The 14129-nt window shown below is 37.8% G+C and overlaps 1 protein-coding gene across 3 annotated transcripts in view; it reads right to left on the bottom strand.

Moving 5' to 3' along the window:
- The window catches only part of DNM3 (dynamin 3), a 566202-nt gene that overhangs the window by 99896 nt on the left and 452177 nt on the right, over nt 1-14129 (bottom strand). For all 3 annotated transcript variants that reach the window (XM_023207167.1, XM_023207165.1, XM_023207166.1), the window contains one exon: nt 4138-4249. In XM_023207167.1, the coding sequence (XP_023062935.1) occupies nt 4138-4249 (112 nt within the window). The remainder of the gene's footprint in view (nt 1-4137; nt 4250-14129) is intronic.

The raw sequence follows: 14129 nt of genomic DNA, 5'->3' as shown, positions 1-14129 counted from the left end.
TCACAAACATTATAGTTGCATGTTAAGGCAGACACACACACACACACATAGATGCCACTGCTCAGACAAAAATTCTACATTTTGCTTTGGATCCAGAAAGGTGAAAGAGAGTAAAAGTAATTAGAAAATCCATATGGAAAAATAGTAGGGCTGTTGTATTTTATACAGATATCCACTGTAGTTCTTATCATATTGTAGAGCATTTATTTGCATCTTTTTCTTTCACTAGGCTTAGAATTCCTATTAAGTAGGAATTTCATCTTTTTAATCTTTGAATCTGTAGAGTCCACTTTAATAGTGATGGATGAAGGGAAAGAAAGAAGGGAGGAAAGGGGATGGAAGGGAAGGAAAGAAAGAAAATTTTGGAAAACCCCAAGATAAATAACTTAAGAGACAAAAGAAACAGGGGAGCAGAAGATTTTGATTTGAGTGACATAAAACCATTCCATTACTTGGACGTGATGAATAAAAATATATAGTGAGAATGTTATTTTTTAAAGTGTGCATATATAACCTTACTAGAAAATAAAATCTGTCTAAAACAGCATTTCATTCAAATTTGGGTTATGGCTATTTATCTAATGATGTCAAACTTACACAATTTTTAAAAATGATCTGTATAGAGATTTCTTTCCAGTCAAAATAGAGGTATCTTGTGCAGAAAGCAGAACTTTGTAAGTTTAGACTCATGTCCATGCATGACACATAAATGTTTCATTATTAGGGTAGCAACTGACTGATCTGTAGACACAATGGTTTATTCATATGAAAGCAAAATCATACTACTTAGACATTCTAAAAATTTACATAGATGAAGGCATCTGTTATTAGGTTATTCTAAATTAGGAATAACTACCTAAAAATAATTTCCTTCCCCCAAATATAAGTGAGTGTTCACAAAATAGAAACTTCAGATAAGCATTCTAGTTAATTTCATCAGTTAATTGCAATTTAAATATCTGAAAGTTAAGCAATTACATAATATGACCTGTAGGACTACATGGTGCATAAGAAATGCAAATATTGTTTATGATAAAAACTGAGAAAAGGCAACATCATTGCATACTGCTAAATTTAATTTCCTGTGTTGCCTTTGGTATGTACTAAAAGTTCCTTTGTCTTAATCTTCTAAGCAATTGTACCAAATATGTGTTTACAAACAAATAAAAATGATATAAAAAGAATCAAAACAGATTATGTAGTGAGATTTGCTTAAAATTCAGTATTCTAATTAAAAATAGAAAATATTTCTTTGTCTTTTTGATGTAGAGCTATGAATACATAAAAATCCAGCCAGTTTACTGGGAGATGAATAACTTTGATTTTCTAGGACAGTTTTTCCCTCATAAGAGACTCATTATAAGTTTTTGTTTTTATTTTTGAGACAGGGTATCATTCTGTCACCCAGGCTGGAGTAAGGTGGCATGAACACTGTAGTCTGGACCTCCCAGGCTCAAGCAATCCCTCTGGCCTCCCTCGTAGCTGGGATCACAGGTGTGTGCCACCGTGCCTGGCTAAGCATTATTTTTCTTTAAATAGCAAACTTGTCTAGTGCATTTAAAATAGGTTTAATTTACAAAATCATGACTTAACAAAACATTTTCACAAACATTATAGTTGCATGTTAAGGCAGACACACACACACACACGCACACACTGACAAATGACCAAACATACAAGCATATTTGGAAGACAGAAAATAATAAAGCGTTTATAATCTCACTGGGCTATATGATAATATTCACAGTATTTCAACCTTCCCCTAGCTGTTAAAGAAAGTCGTTTTGATGAAAATGTTCATAATAAGAATCATAATAATTATAATTATAGATGAAAACGTAGTGCTTACTTGTACCTGCCCTGTTCAATGCTTTCCCTGCATTATCTCATTTAATCCTATCAACCGCCCTGTAAAAGACTACTGTTATCTTCATCTCAGAAACGAGAATCCTGAAATGTGAAAAGGCTAGGTAACATGCCCAAGACCTCACAGCTTGGAAGTAAGCACCTGGAATGTAAATATAGGTGATGTGACACAACACCCCATGCTTGAACCCACATGCATTACTACCTCTCATCATTCCCAACCATAATGAGCTTTTAAATACATAAATCTTATGTCACTAAGTGACTTGAAACCTAGTAGTGACTTCCATCTCACTCAGAATAAAATTCAAAAGACTCGCCCCTTCCTTCAAGGCCTACATCACCTGCTCCCTGACCCCTTTGTTAACCAACTACCACCTTTGTCTTCCCTCACAGTGTTCCAGACACACTGGCCTTGGTGCTCCTCTGAGACACTGAGCTTGGTTTCGCACTGGCTATCCTCTGCCAAGAGTGCTGCTCTTCTTCAGGCTTCCAGATCCTTTACTCCCTCCCTTCTTTAAAGAGCCTGCTCAAATGTCAACTCTTTGAGGAGGCCTTCCCTCATCACCTTGACTAAAATAAAGCTCACCTGCCCCTTACTCTCACTGTCTGTCCCTTTAACTTACTTAACATTTTATTGAACTTATCACTATCTTAAATAATGGTGCACAATTATCATTATTCACTCCCTTGTTTAATGTCTGCTTCAGCATGGGCAGAACCTTATTGCTATTGTTCACCTCTGTATCACCAGTGCCAGGAATGGCAGCTGGCAAAAAGCATATGCTCCAAAGGTTTGTGTGGAATGAATTAATAAAAAATTAGGTGTATGTGCATTTTTAATATAGAACATTTGTAAAATTAAACATACTACCATCAATGGATAGGGAAGAGTAATAAGTAATAGAGTTAAAAACAAAAGTAAAAGTGGTACTGTGATGTTTAATGACTTCTCACATGTAGTACTGAGTGGTACATATCTATGCAAATATCTATGCATATAACACAAGAACAACTCAACAACAATTATGAAAATCATATATGAATGCTTCTGTACTCCTGGCTATTGACGGGAAAGCATCTAGTTTAACTTCCATATGGAGGGCACAAAGCATATTGTGGGAGGTTCATTGTTTTAGGTGCCAAACATGTATAGGATGACAAGTATAGCATGGAATGGCGTAAAGAGGTCTATGTATGAGTTAAAATAACAGCAGAGAGGATGACATTTTGGTGCAAGTCCTCAATCCTGTATCCCTGAAACTCTGTTAAATTTTAATATAACCCCAGAGATGTGGTTAGCCCTGAAACCCCCCTAGAAATACCTTAATTGTCCTATGTTTCACCCATATCTCCGACTTTCTCTTGAAAAGACTCTCTCCCTATTTTGAACCTAAAAAGGACCCAACTCATGCATGATCATTCCTATAAACTGATCAAGAGCCAAGTAGGCACCTCAGGAGTTAAGCTGAAGTAAATCCCCAAGGCTTAGTCTCAGTACTTTAGTTCTGGGGAGAAACCTGGACAATCTAGAGATTCAGGAGGAAGCAGCAAGTGGAGAGGTCCACTCAGTGGCAGAGTCTGTTTAATGGCGGGTGTACATATGTTGGGTGAGACTTCTGTTTAAATTTAGACCAGACTGTGTAATATTACATTTTCCAAAGAACACAAAGAAAAGGTCTGTTTATTAACTTGAATGAGAGAAGTGTCTTAAAGACACGCGAAGCATATTAATAAAGATAAGTGGAAAAAGGAATATATTTCTTTTTGTTCTTTCACACTCATGAGGACATTAAACAGAGTTTGCACACAGATATAATTATGGATACGGGGAATACAGACATAATGAAAGGTGATAGATTTTTATTAAAATGAGTATATTTTAAGCAAGTCAAAATGTTGCTGTTATGACTGATGATATACTGATTGTATTAATACCATGATAAGTATGAAATAGCATATAGAGAAAAACGAAATTTTAAAATAAAACAAAAAACTTTGAATTGGGCTGAGACTGCATATATTGTGTTTTATGGCTGAGTAGGACATTTTCTTTAACAAATATACTGATTAACTTCTTCAAATAGAAATATAATAGGGAAAAAGCATTGTTAAAAAATATAAAAAGAGTAAACAAAGCATCAGTTAAAAGTGTGATAAATTAATTAAGTCAGTAAGAAAACTAGTTTCTCCAGTATATGGTATGTAGGATTAATATTTTCTTAAGCATAGCTAATAATAATTTTTAAATAAGAGATATATCCAACTTACTACTGATTTATCAGGATAGACCCCAGCTCTTAGTAGAGATGCCTTCCAGCTGTCGACATCCTCCTGGGAATCACATGCCAGCTCAAGGAAGCGATAGTCTTTGTATACATTCCTGGAGTTAAAAAAAAAAATCATGCTTTTAGTTTGAACCAAATTCAAAGTCATTTTATGTTGCTGTAGACGATGATGATATAAGTGACAATCCAAACGGACAGTTTCTGACAGTCACTGGAGGAAAACAAAAACAACTCTTACTTTAAAATAGTTAGTGAATTTCTACACGTATTTACAATATAATTTTTTTTAAAAATCACATTACAAAGCTCAGAGTTATCTGTACTGCTACAAAATTAAAAAGTAAATACAAATGTATTAAATATTATACACTGGGTGTGAACTGATTGGAACTTATGCTGTAGGGAAGGAATTGCTATCGCTCAGCAGCTAGATCAATTCTCTGAAGATATTTTATGAGTCTAAATGATTAAATAGCTCATAAAACTTTAAGATGCATGGCAATAATCTTATAAACCTAAAAGACAATGCCAGATGCAAAACAGAAATGCTCATTAAATTGTGAAAAGGAAAGACTGATAACCAGTGTTTAATAGGGTGAGGTGCCAGTGAAGTGCGTATTTATAACTGGGACAGTATTTTTTTCTTTTATATTTCTTTTCCTGATAATACATAAAATGCAATCCATGCCCATTTTTAAATATTTGGAAAGTAGAGGAAAGAATTAAAATGGTAACAATTTTCCAGTGTCCACAGCCTAGAGATAATCTTCTTTTCTTTTTTTAATTTAAGATTACTATTATTATTATTATTATACTTGAAGTTCTAGGGTACATGTATACAACGTGCAGGTTTGTTACATAGGTACACATATGCCATATTGGTTTGCTGCACCCATTAACTCGTCATTTACATTAGGTATTTCTCCTCATGCTATCCCTCCCCCAGCCCCCACCTTATGACAGGCCCTGGTGTGTGATGTTGCCCGCCCTGTGTCCAAGTATTCCATTGTTCAGTTCCCACCTATGAGTGAGAACATGCGGTGTTTGGTTTTCTGTCCTTGTGATAATTTGCTCAGATTGATGGTTTCCAGCTTCATCCATGTCCTTGCAAATGACATGAACTCATCCTTTTTTATGGCTGCATAGTATTCTATGGTGATATGTGCCACATTTTCTTAATCCAGTCTATCACTGATGGACATTTGGGTTGGTTCCAAGTCTTTGCTATTCTGAACAGTGCTGCAATAAACATATGTGTGCATGTGTCTTTATAGTAGCATGATTTATAATCTTTTGGGTATATACCCAGTAATGGGATGGCTGGGTCAAATGGTATTTCTAGTTCTAGATCCTTGAGGAATTGCCATACTGTCTTCCACAATGGTTGAACTAGTTTACACTCCCACCAACAATGTAAAAGCATTCCTATTTCTCCACAACCTCTCCAGTATCTGTTGTTTCCTGACTTTATTGATCGCCATTCTACCTGATGTGAGGTGGTATCTCATTGTGGTTTTGATTTGCATTGCCTCATGACCAGTGATGATGAGCATTTTTTTCATGTGTCTGCATAAATGTCTTCTTTTGAGAAATATCTGTTCATATGCTTTGCCCACTTTTTGATGGGGTTGTTTTTTTCTTGTAAACTTGTTTAAGTTCTTTGTAGATTCTGGATATTAGCCCTTTGCCAGATGGGTAGATTGCAAAATTTTTCTCCCATTCTGTAGGTTGCCTGTTCAGTATGATGGTAGTTTCTTTTGTAGTACAGAAGCTCTTTAGTTTAATTACATCCCATTTGTCAATTTTGACTTTTGTGGCCATTGCTTTTGGTGTTTTAGTCATGAAGTCCTTGCCTATGCCTATGTCCTGAATGGTATTGCCTAGGTTTTCTTTTAGTGGTTTTAGGTCTAACATTTAAGTATTTAATCCATTTTGAATTAAGTTTTGTATAAGGTATAAGGAAGGGATCCAGTTTCAGCTTTCTGCATATGGCTAGCCAGTTTTCCCAGCACCATTTATTAAATAGGGCATGCCTTCCACATCGCTTGTTTTGGTCAGGTTTGTCAAAGATCAAGAGTTGTAGATGTGCAGTGTTATTGCTGAGGTCTCTGTTCTGTTCCATTGGTCTGTATATCTGTTTGGTACCAGTACCATGCTGTTTTGGTTACTGTAGTCTTGTAGTATAGTTTGAAGTCAGGTAGCGTGATGCCTCCAGCTTTGTTCTTTTGGCATAGGATTGTCTTGGCAATGAGGGGTCTTTTTTGGTTCCATACGAACTTTAAAGTGTTTTTTTCCAATTCTGTGAAGAAAGTCATTGGTAGCTTGATGGGGATGGCATTGAATCTATAAATTATCTTGGGCAGTATGGCCATTTTCACAATATTGATTCTCCCTATCCATGAGCATGGAATGTTCTTCCATTTGTTTGTGTCCTCTTTTATTTTGTTGAGCAGTGGTTTGTAGTTCTCCTTGAAGAGGTCCTTCACATCCCTTGTAAGTTGGATTCCTAGGTATTTTATTCTCTTTGAAGCAATTGTGAATGGGAGTTCCCTCTTGATTTGGCTCTCTGTTTGTTTGTTATTGATGTATAGGTATGCTTGTGATTTTTGCACATTGATTTTGTATCCTGAGACTTTGCTGAAGTTGCTTATCAGCCTAAGGAGATTTTGGGCTGAGATGATGGGGTTTTCTGAATATGCAATCATGTCATCTACAAACGGACAATTTGACTTCCTCTTTTCCTAACTGAATACCCTTGATTTCTTTCTCTTGCCTGATTGCCCTAGCCAGAACTTCCAACACTATGTTGAATAGGAGTGGTGAGAGAGGGCATCCCTGTCTTGTGCCAGTGTTCAAAGGGAATGCTTCTAGTTTTTGCCCATTCACTATGATACTGGCTGTGGGTTTGTCACAAATAGCTCTTACTATTTTGAGATATGTGCCATCAATACCTAGTTAATTGAGAGTTTTTAGCATGAAGGGCTGTTGAATTTTGTCAAAGGCCTTTTCTACATCTATTGAGATAATCATGTGTTTTTTGTCTTTGGTTCTGTTTATGTGATGAATTATGTTTATGATTTGTGTATGCTGAACCAGCCTTGCATCCCACGGTGAAGCCGACTTGATCGTGGTGAATAAGCTTTTGGATGTGCTGCTGGATTTGGTTTGCCAGTATTTTATTGAGGATTTCTGCATCAATGTTCATCAGGGATATTGGTCTAAAATTCTCCTTTTGTTGTTGTGCCTCTGCCAGGCTTTGGTATCAGGATGATGCTGGACTCATAAAATGAGTTAGGGAGGATTCCCTCTTTTCCTATTGATTGGAATAGTTTCAGAAGGAATGGTACCAGCTCCTATTTGTACCTCTGGTAGAATTTGGTTATGAATCCGTCTGGCTCTGGACTTTTTTTTATAGTTGGTAGGCTATTGATTATTGCCTCAATTTCAGAGCCTGTTATTGGTCTATTCAGAGATTCAACTTCTTCCTGGTTTAGTCTTAGGAGGGTGTATGTGTTCAGGAATTTATCCATTTTTTCTAGATTTTCTAGTTTATTTGCATAGATGTGTTTAAAGTATTCTCTGATGGTAGTTTGCATTTCTGTGGGCTCAGTGGTAATATCTCCTTTATCATTTTTTATTGTGTCTATTTGATTCTTCTCTCTTTTCTTCTTTATTAGTCTTGCTAGTGTTCTATTAATTTTGTTGATCTTTTCAAAAAACCAGCTCCTGGATTCATTGATTTTTTTGAAGGGTATTTTGTGTCTCTATCTCCTTCAGTTCTGCTCTGATCTCAGTTATTTCTTGCCTTCTGCTAGCTTTTGAATTCGTTTGCTTTTGCTTTTCTAGTTCTTTTAATTGTGATGTTAGGGTGTTAATTTTAGATCTTTCCTGCTTTCTCTTGTGGGCATTTAGTGCTACAAATTTCCCTCTACACACTCCCTTAAATGTGTCCCAGAGATTCTGGTACATTTTGTCTTTGTTCTCACTGGTTTCAAAGAACATCTTTATTTCTGCTTTCATTTTGTTATTTACATGGTAGTCATTCAGGAGCAGGTTGTTCAGCTCAAGTAGTTGTGTGGTTTTGAGTGAGTTTCTTAATCCTGAGTTCTAGTTTGATTGCACTGTGGTCTGAGAGACATTTTGTTGTGATTTCTGTTCTTTTACATTTCCTGAGGAGTGCCTTACTTCCAAATATGTGGTCAATTTTGGAATAAGTGTGATGTGGTGATGAGAAGAATGTATATTCTGTTGATTTGGGGTGGAGAGTTCTGTAGATGTCTATTAGGTCCACTTGGTGCAGAGCTGAGTTCAAGTCCTGGATATCCTTATTAACCTTCTGTCTCATTGATCTGTCTAACATTGACAGTGGGGTGTTAAAGTCTCCCATTATTATTGTGTGGGAGTCTAAGTCTCTTTGTAGGTCTCTAAGGACTTGCTTTATGAATCTGGGTGCTCTTGTATTGGGTGCATATATATTTAGGATAGTTAGCTCTACTTGTTGAATTGAACCCTTTACTATTATGTAACAGCTTTCTTTGTATCTTTTGATCTTTGTTGGTTTAAAGTCTGTTTTATCAGAGACTAGGATTGCAACTCCTGCTTTTTTTTTTGCTTTCCATTTGCCAGGTAGATCTTCCTCCATCCTTTTATTTTGAGCCTATGTATGTCTCTGCACATGAGATTGGTCTCCTGCATACAGCACATTGATGGGTCTTGATTCTTTATCCAATTTGCCAGGCTGTGTCTTTTAGTTGGGGCATTTAGCCCATTTACACTTAAGGTTAATATTGTTATGTGTGACTCTGATCCTGACAGTATGATGTTAGCTGGTTATTTTGCCAGTTAGTTGATGCAGTTTCTTCCTAGCATCAGTGGTCTTTACAATTTGGCATGTTTTTGCAGTGTCTGGTACTGGTTGTTCCTTTCCATGTTTAGCACTTCCTTCAGAAGCTCTTGTAAGGCAGGCCTGGTGGTGACAAAATCTATCAGCATTTGCTTGTCTGTAAAGGATCTTATTTCTCCTTCACTTATGAATCTTAGTTTGGCTGGATATTAAATCCTTGGTTGAAACTTCTTTTCTTTAAGAATGTTGAATATTGACCCCCGCTCTCTTCTGGCTTGTAGGGTTTCTACCGAGAGATCCGCTGTTAGTCTGATGGGCTTCCCTTTGTGGGTAACCTGACCTTTCTCTCTGGCTGCCCTTAATATTTTTTCCTTTTTTTCAACCTTGGTGAATCTGACAATTATGTGTCTTGGGGTTGCTCTTCTTGAGGAATATCTTTGTGGTGTTCTCTGTATTTCCTGAATTTGAATGTTGGCTTGCCTCGCTAGCTGGGGAAGTTCTCCTGGATAATATCCTAAAGAATGTTTTCCAACCTGGTTCCATTCTCCCCGTCACTTTCAGGTACACCAATCAAACGTAGATTTGGTCTTTTCACATAGTCCTATATTTCTTGGAGGCTTTGTTCATTTCTTTTTACTCTTTTTCTCCAAAGTTCTCTTCTCGTTTTATTTCTTTAATTTGATCATCCATCACTAATACCCTTTCTTCCACTTTATTGAATTGGCTACTAAAGATTGTGCATGTATCACGTGGCTCTTGTGCCATGATTTTCAGCTCCATCAGGTCATTTAAGGTCTCCTCTACACTGTTTATTCTAGTTAGCCGTTCGTCTGACCTTTTTTCAAGGTTTTTAGCTTCCTTGCAATGGGTTAGAACATTTTGCTTGGAGAAGTTTGTTATTACCGACTTTCTGAAGCCTACTTCTGTCAACCCATCAAAGTCATTCTCTGTCCAGCTCTGTTCCATTGCTGGCGATGAGCTGTGATCCTTTGGAGGAGAAAAGGCACTCAGTTTTTTAGAATTTTCAACTTTTCTGCTCTGGTTTCTCCCCAGCTTTGTGGTTTTATCTCCCTTTGGTCTTTGATGTTGGTGACTTAAAGATGGGGTTTTGGTGTGGATGTCCTTTTTGTTGATGTTGATGCTATTCCTTTCTGTTTGTTAGTTTTCCTTCTAACAGTCAGGTCCCTCAGCTGCCAGTCTGCTGGAGTTTGCTGGAGGTCCACTCCAGACCCTGTTTGCCTGGGTATCACTGGTGGAGGCTGTAGAACAGCAAATATTGCTGCCCGATCCTTCCTCTGAAATCTTCATCCCAGAGGGGCACCTGCCTGTATGAAGTATCAGTCGGCCCCTAATGGGAGGTGTGTCCCAGTTAGGCTACACGGGGGTCAGGGACCCACTTGAGGAGGCAGTCTGCCCATTCTCAGAGCTCAAATGCTTTGCTGGGAGAACCACTGCTCTCTTCAGAGCTGTTAGACAGGGACATTTAAGTCTGCAGAAGCTTCTGCTGCCTTTTGTTCAGCTATGCCCTGTCCCCAGAGGTGGAGTCAATAGAGGTAGCAGGCCTTGCTGAGCTGTGGTTGGCTGCACCCAGTTCGAGCTTCCCAGCTGCTTTGTTTATCTACTCAAGCCTCAGCAATGGGGGACGCCCCTCCTCCTGCCAGGCTGCTGCCTGGTGAGTCGATTTCAGACTGCTGTGCTAGCCGTGAGCAAGGTTCTGTGGGTGTGGGACACGCTGAGCCAGGCACAGGATATAATCTCCTGGTGTGCCATTTGCTAAGACCACTGGAAAAGCACAGTATTTAGGCAGGAATATCCCATTTTTCCGGGTACAGTCTGTCACACCTTCTCTTGGTTAGGAAAGGGAAATCCGCCAACCCTGGGTGAGGCAGTGCCCTGCCCTGCTTCGGCTTGCCCTCCATGGGCTGCACCCACTGCACAACCAGTCCCAGTGAGATTAACCAGGTACCTCAGCTGGAAATGCAGAAATCACCCATCTTCTGCGTCGATCATGCTGGGAGCTGCAGGTCAGAGCTGTTACTATTTGGCCATCTTGGAACAGGACCATAACCTTATTTTCTTATACCCTTTTGTTGTACCTATTTTTCAGATAGTTGAGGTTCTATTCCTCTCCCTCCCACCCTCCATTCCTCTCTCATTCTCTATTATCTTGTGTCATGCTTTTTCACTTACTGTTATATCATGGTCATTTACTTATATCATGAAATTTTTATAAATATTAGATTATAGTAGCATAATATTCATTCATATAAAGGCATGATGATTTAACCTTCTCCTAATATTAGATAATTAAATACTTTTCCTTTTTGATTTGCTGTCATAAATAATACTTAAATATTTTCATCCATGAGCATTTGTCACATTTATGACTATTATTTTCTGAAGATGGATTCCTATAAATAGAGTTACAGGATCTAACTTTTTTTGTTTTTGTTTTTTGTTAGAGACAGGATATCTCTCTGTTGCCTGAGCTGGAATGCAGTGGCACAGTCATAGCTCACTGTAGCCTCAAATTCCTGGGCTCAAGTGATCCTTCCGCCTTAGCCTCCCATGTACCTGGGACTACAGGCACGTGCCACCACACCCAACTAATTTTTCTACTTTTAGTAGAGACAAGGTCTCACTGTGTTGCCCAAGCTGGTCATGAACTCCTGGACTCAAGTTATCCTCCTGCCCCGACCTCCTAAAGTGCTGGAATTACAGGAGTGACCTACCATTCCCAGTCTAAAGTTATGATCATTCTTAAAAACAAACTCCCAATTACCTTTCCAGAAAAGATAGTCCAGTTTAGACACACTAGCAGTATACAAGATTAACAAGCTTTCTTCTCCCTTATTCTCTCCCCAGGTGTGCTCATTTATGCCTAAGAGCCTCCATCTCCACCTAAACTCAGAAGGCCCATGTGTTTACATCTGTCTAGATGTTCCCCAGAGTCATACTGCCTATTGACTTCTGCTTTCGTGTATTGCCAAGGAACCTTGATGTGAGAAACTGAACAGGTGATTTACAACTTGGTCTTCTTCCAATGTTCGCATTTTAGTGGTGTAATTCAGATACTTTAGGAGTATTTTGTACACCTTTCACTCTTTATCACCTGTCTTCTATTTTACTACCTAAAAGTATCCTCTTTAAATTGTTATTATAATCACCTCTCTTTTGGACTATTATTATACAATAGCCTCCTCATTGGTCTCCCAGCATCTCATGGCCTCTTTTAACTTGCTGTCTGATTTTTATAGTTTTATATCTTATATTTAAGTCTTTAATCCATCTTGAGTTAATTTTTTTATATGGTGATAGGTAAATGTCCAGCTTCATTCTTTTGCATATGACTAGCCAGTTATCCCAGTACCATCTATTGAAGAGGGAGTCCTTTCCCCATTGCTTATTTTCGTCAACTTTGTCAAAGATCAGATGGTTGTAGGTGGGGAAATTTAGAAGAAAATCTAGAAAATACCTTCCTGGATTTGATCTTGGCAAGAACTTATAACTAAATACTCAAAAGCAATTACAACAAAAATAAAAATTGACAAGAGGGACCTAATTAAACAAAAGATCTTCTAGACAGTAAAAGAAACTATCAATAGGGTAAACAGACAACCTACAGAATGGGAGAAAATATTTACAAACTATGCATCTAACAAAGGTCTAATATCCAGAATTTATAAGGAACTTAAATAATTCAGTAAGTGAAAAACAAATAACCCCACTAAAAAGTAGACAAAGGACATGAACAGACACTTATCAAAAGAAGACATACAAGCAATCAAAAACCATGAAAAAATGCTCAACATTACTAATCATCAGAGTAATGCAAATCAAAACCATGATGAGGCACCATCTCACACCAGTCAGAATGGCTACGACTAAAAACCCAAAAAATAACAGATGTTGATGAGGCTGAGGAGAAAGGTGAACACTTGTATGCTGTTGGTAGGAATGTAAGTTAGTTTAGCCACTGTGGAAAGCAGTTTGTAGATTTCTCAAAGAACTAAAAACAGAACTACCATTTGACCCAGCAATTCCATTACTGGGTATGTATACCCAAAGGAAAATAAATTGTTCTGCCAAAAAAACATATGTGTCTGTATGCTCATTGCAGCATACTTCATAATAGCAAAGACATTGAATCAATCTAGGTGTCTATTAATGGTGGACTGGATAAAGAAAATGTGGTACATATACACTATGGAATACTATGCAACCATAAAAAGAACAAAGTTATGTCCTTTGCAACAACATGGATGGAGCTGGAGGTCATTATTCTAATAATATTAATGCACAAACAGAAAACCAAATACTGCACGTTCTCACTTATAAGTGGGAGCTAAACATTGGGTACATATAGATATAAAGTTGGGAACAGTAGACACTGGGGATTACCAGATGGGGAAGGAAAAAGGGAGGAAGGGTTGAAAAACCACCTACTGGATACTATGCTCACCACATGGGTAATGAGATCATTTGTACACCAACCTCAGCATCATGTGATATACCCATGTAACAAACATGCACACATAAAATAAAATAAAATAAAATAAAATAAGTTGATGTTAAATAAATAAGTAAATTTGTTATCTGCACTAAATCCTCATGATCTTCTGAAGTAAGACACTCCGATGGCTACCTGCTATTAGGAAAAAAGGCCACACTCCCTATTACGGCCCACAAAACCCCCAGGGTCTGGGCAGTCAGTATGTTCCTCTTCAGTCTCTTTGACACTTTGCTCTTTCTGTGCCAGCCACCTTGGCCTTCTTTAGTTCCTCCAGGGTGTCAGATGTGCCACGCTTACTTCCAGTGCTTTTGAATATGCTGCTCTCTGCCTGCAGCTGTCTTTCCATCTCTCTTTGCACAGTTAATTCCTACTCTTTCTTGGGATTTCAACTCAGTCATCACTTTGTCAGGCATCACTTCCCTGACAGTCCTACCAGGCCAGCTCCTCTGTCATACATTTTTCCCCTTTCTATTATATTTACCTTTCCTTTGTAGCACTCAACACAGTTGTGATTTCAGAATTATGCCTGCGTTTTTCTTTTTATCCTTCTTTCTCTTTTTCTTTCTTTCTTTCTTTCTTTCTTTCTTTCTTTCTTTCTTTCTTTCTTTCTTTCTTTCTT

This window comes from Piliocolobus tephrosceles, chromosome 1 (genome assembly GCF_002776525.5).
Source record: "Piliocolobus tephrosceles isolate RC106 chromosome 1, ASM277652v3, whole genome shotgun sequence".
Taxonomy (NCBI): Eukaryota; Metazoa; Chordata; class Mammalia; order Primates; family Cercopithecidae; genus Piliocolobus; species Piliocolobus tephrosceles.
This window is presented reverse-complemented; position numbering and strand designations above follow the sequence as displayed.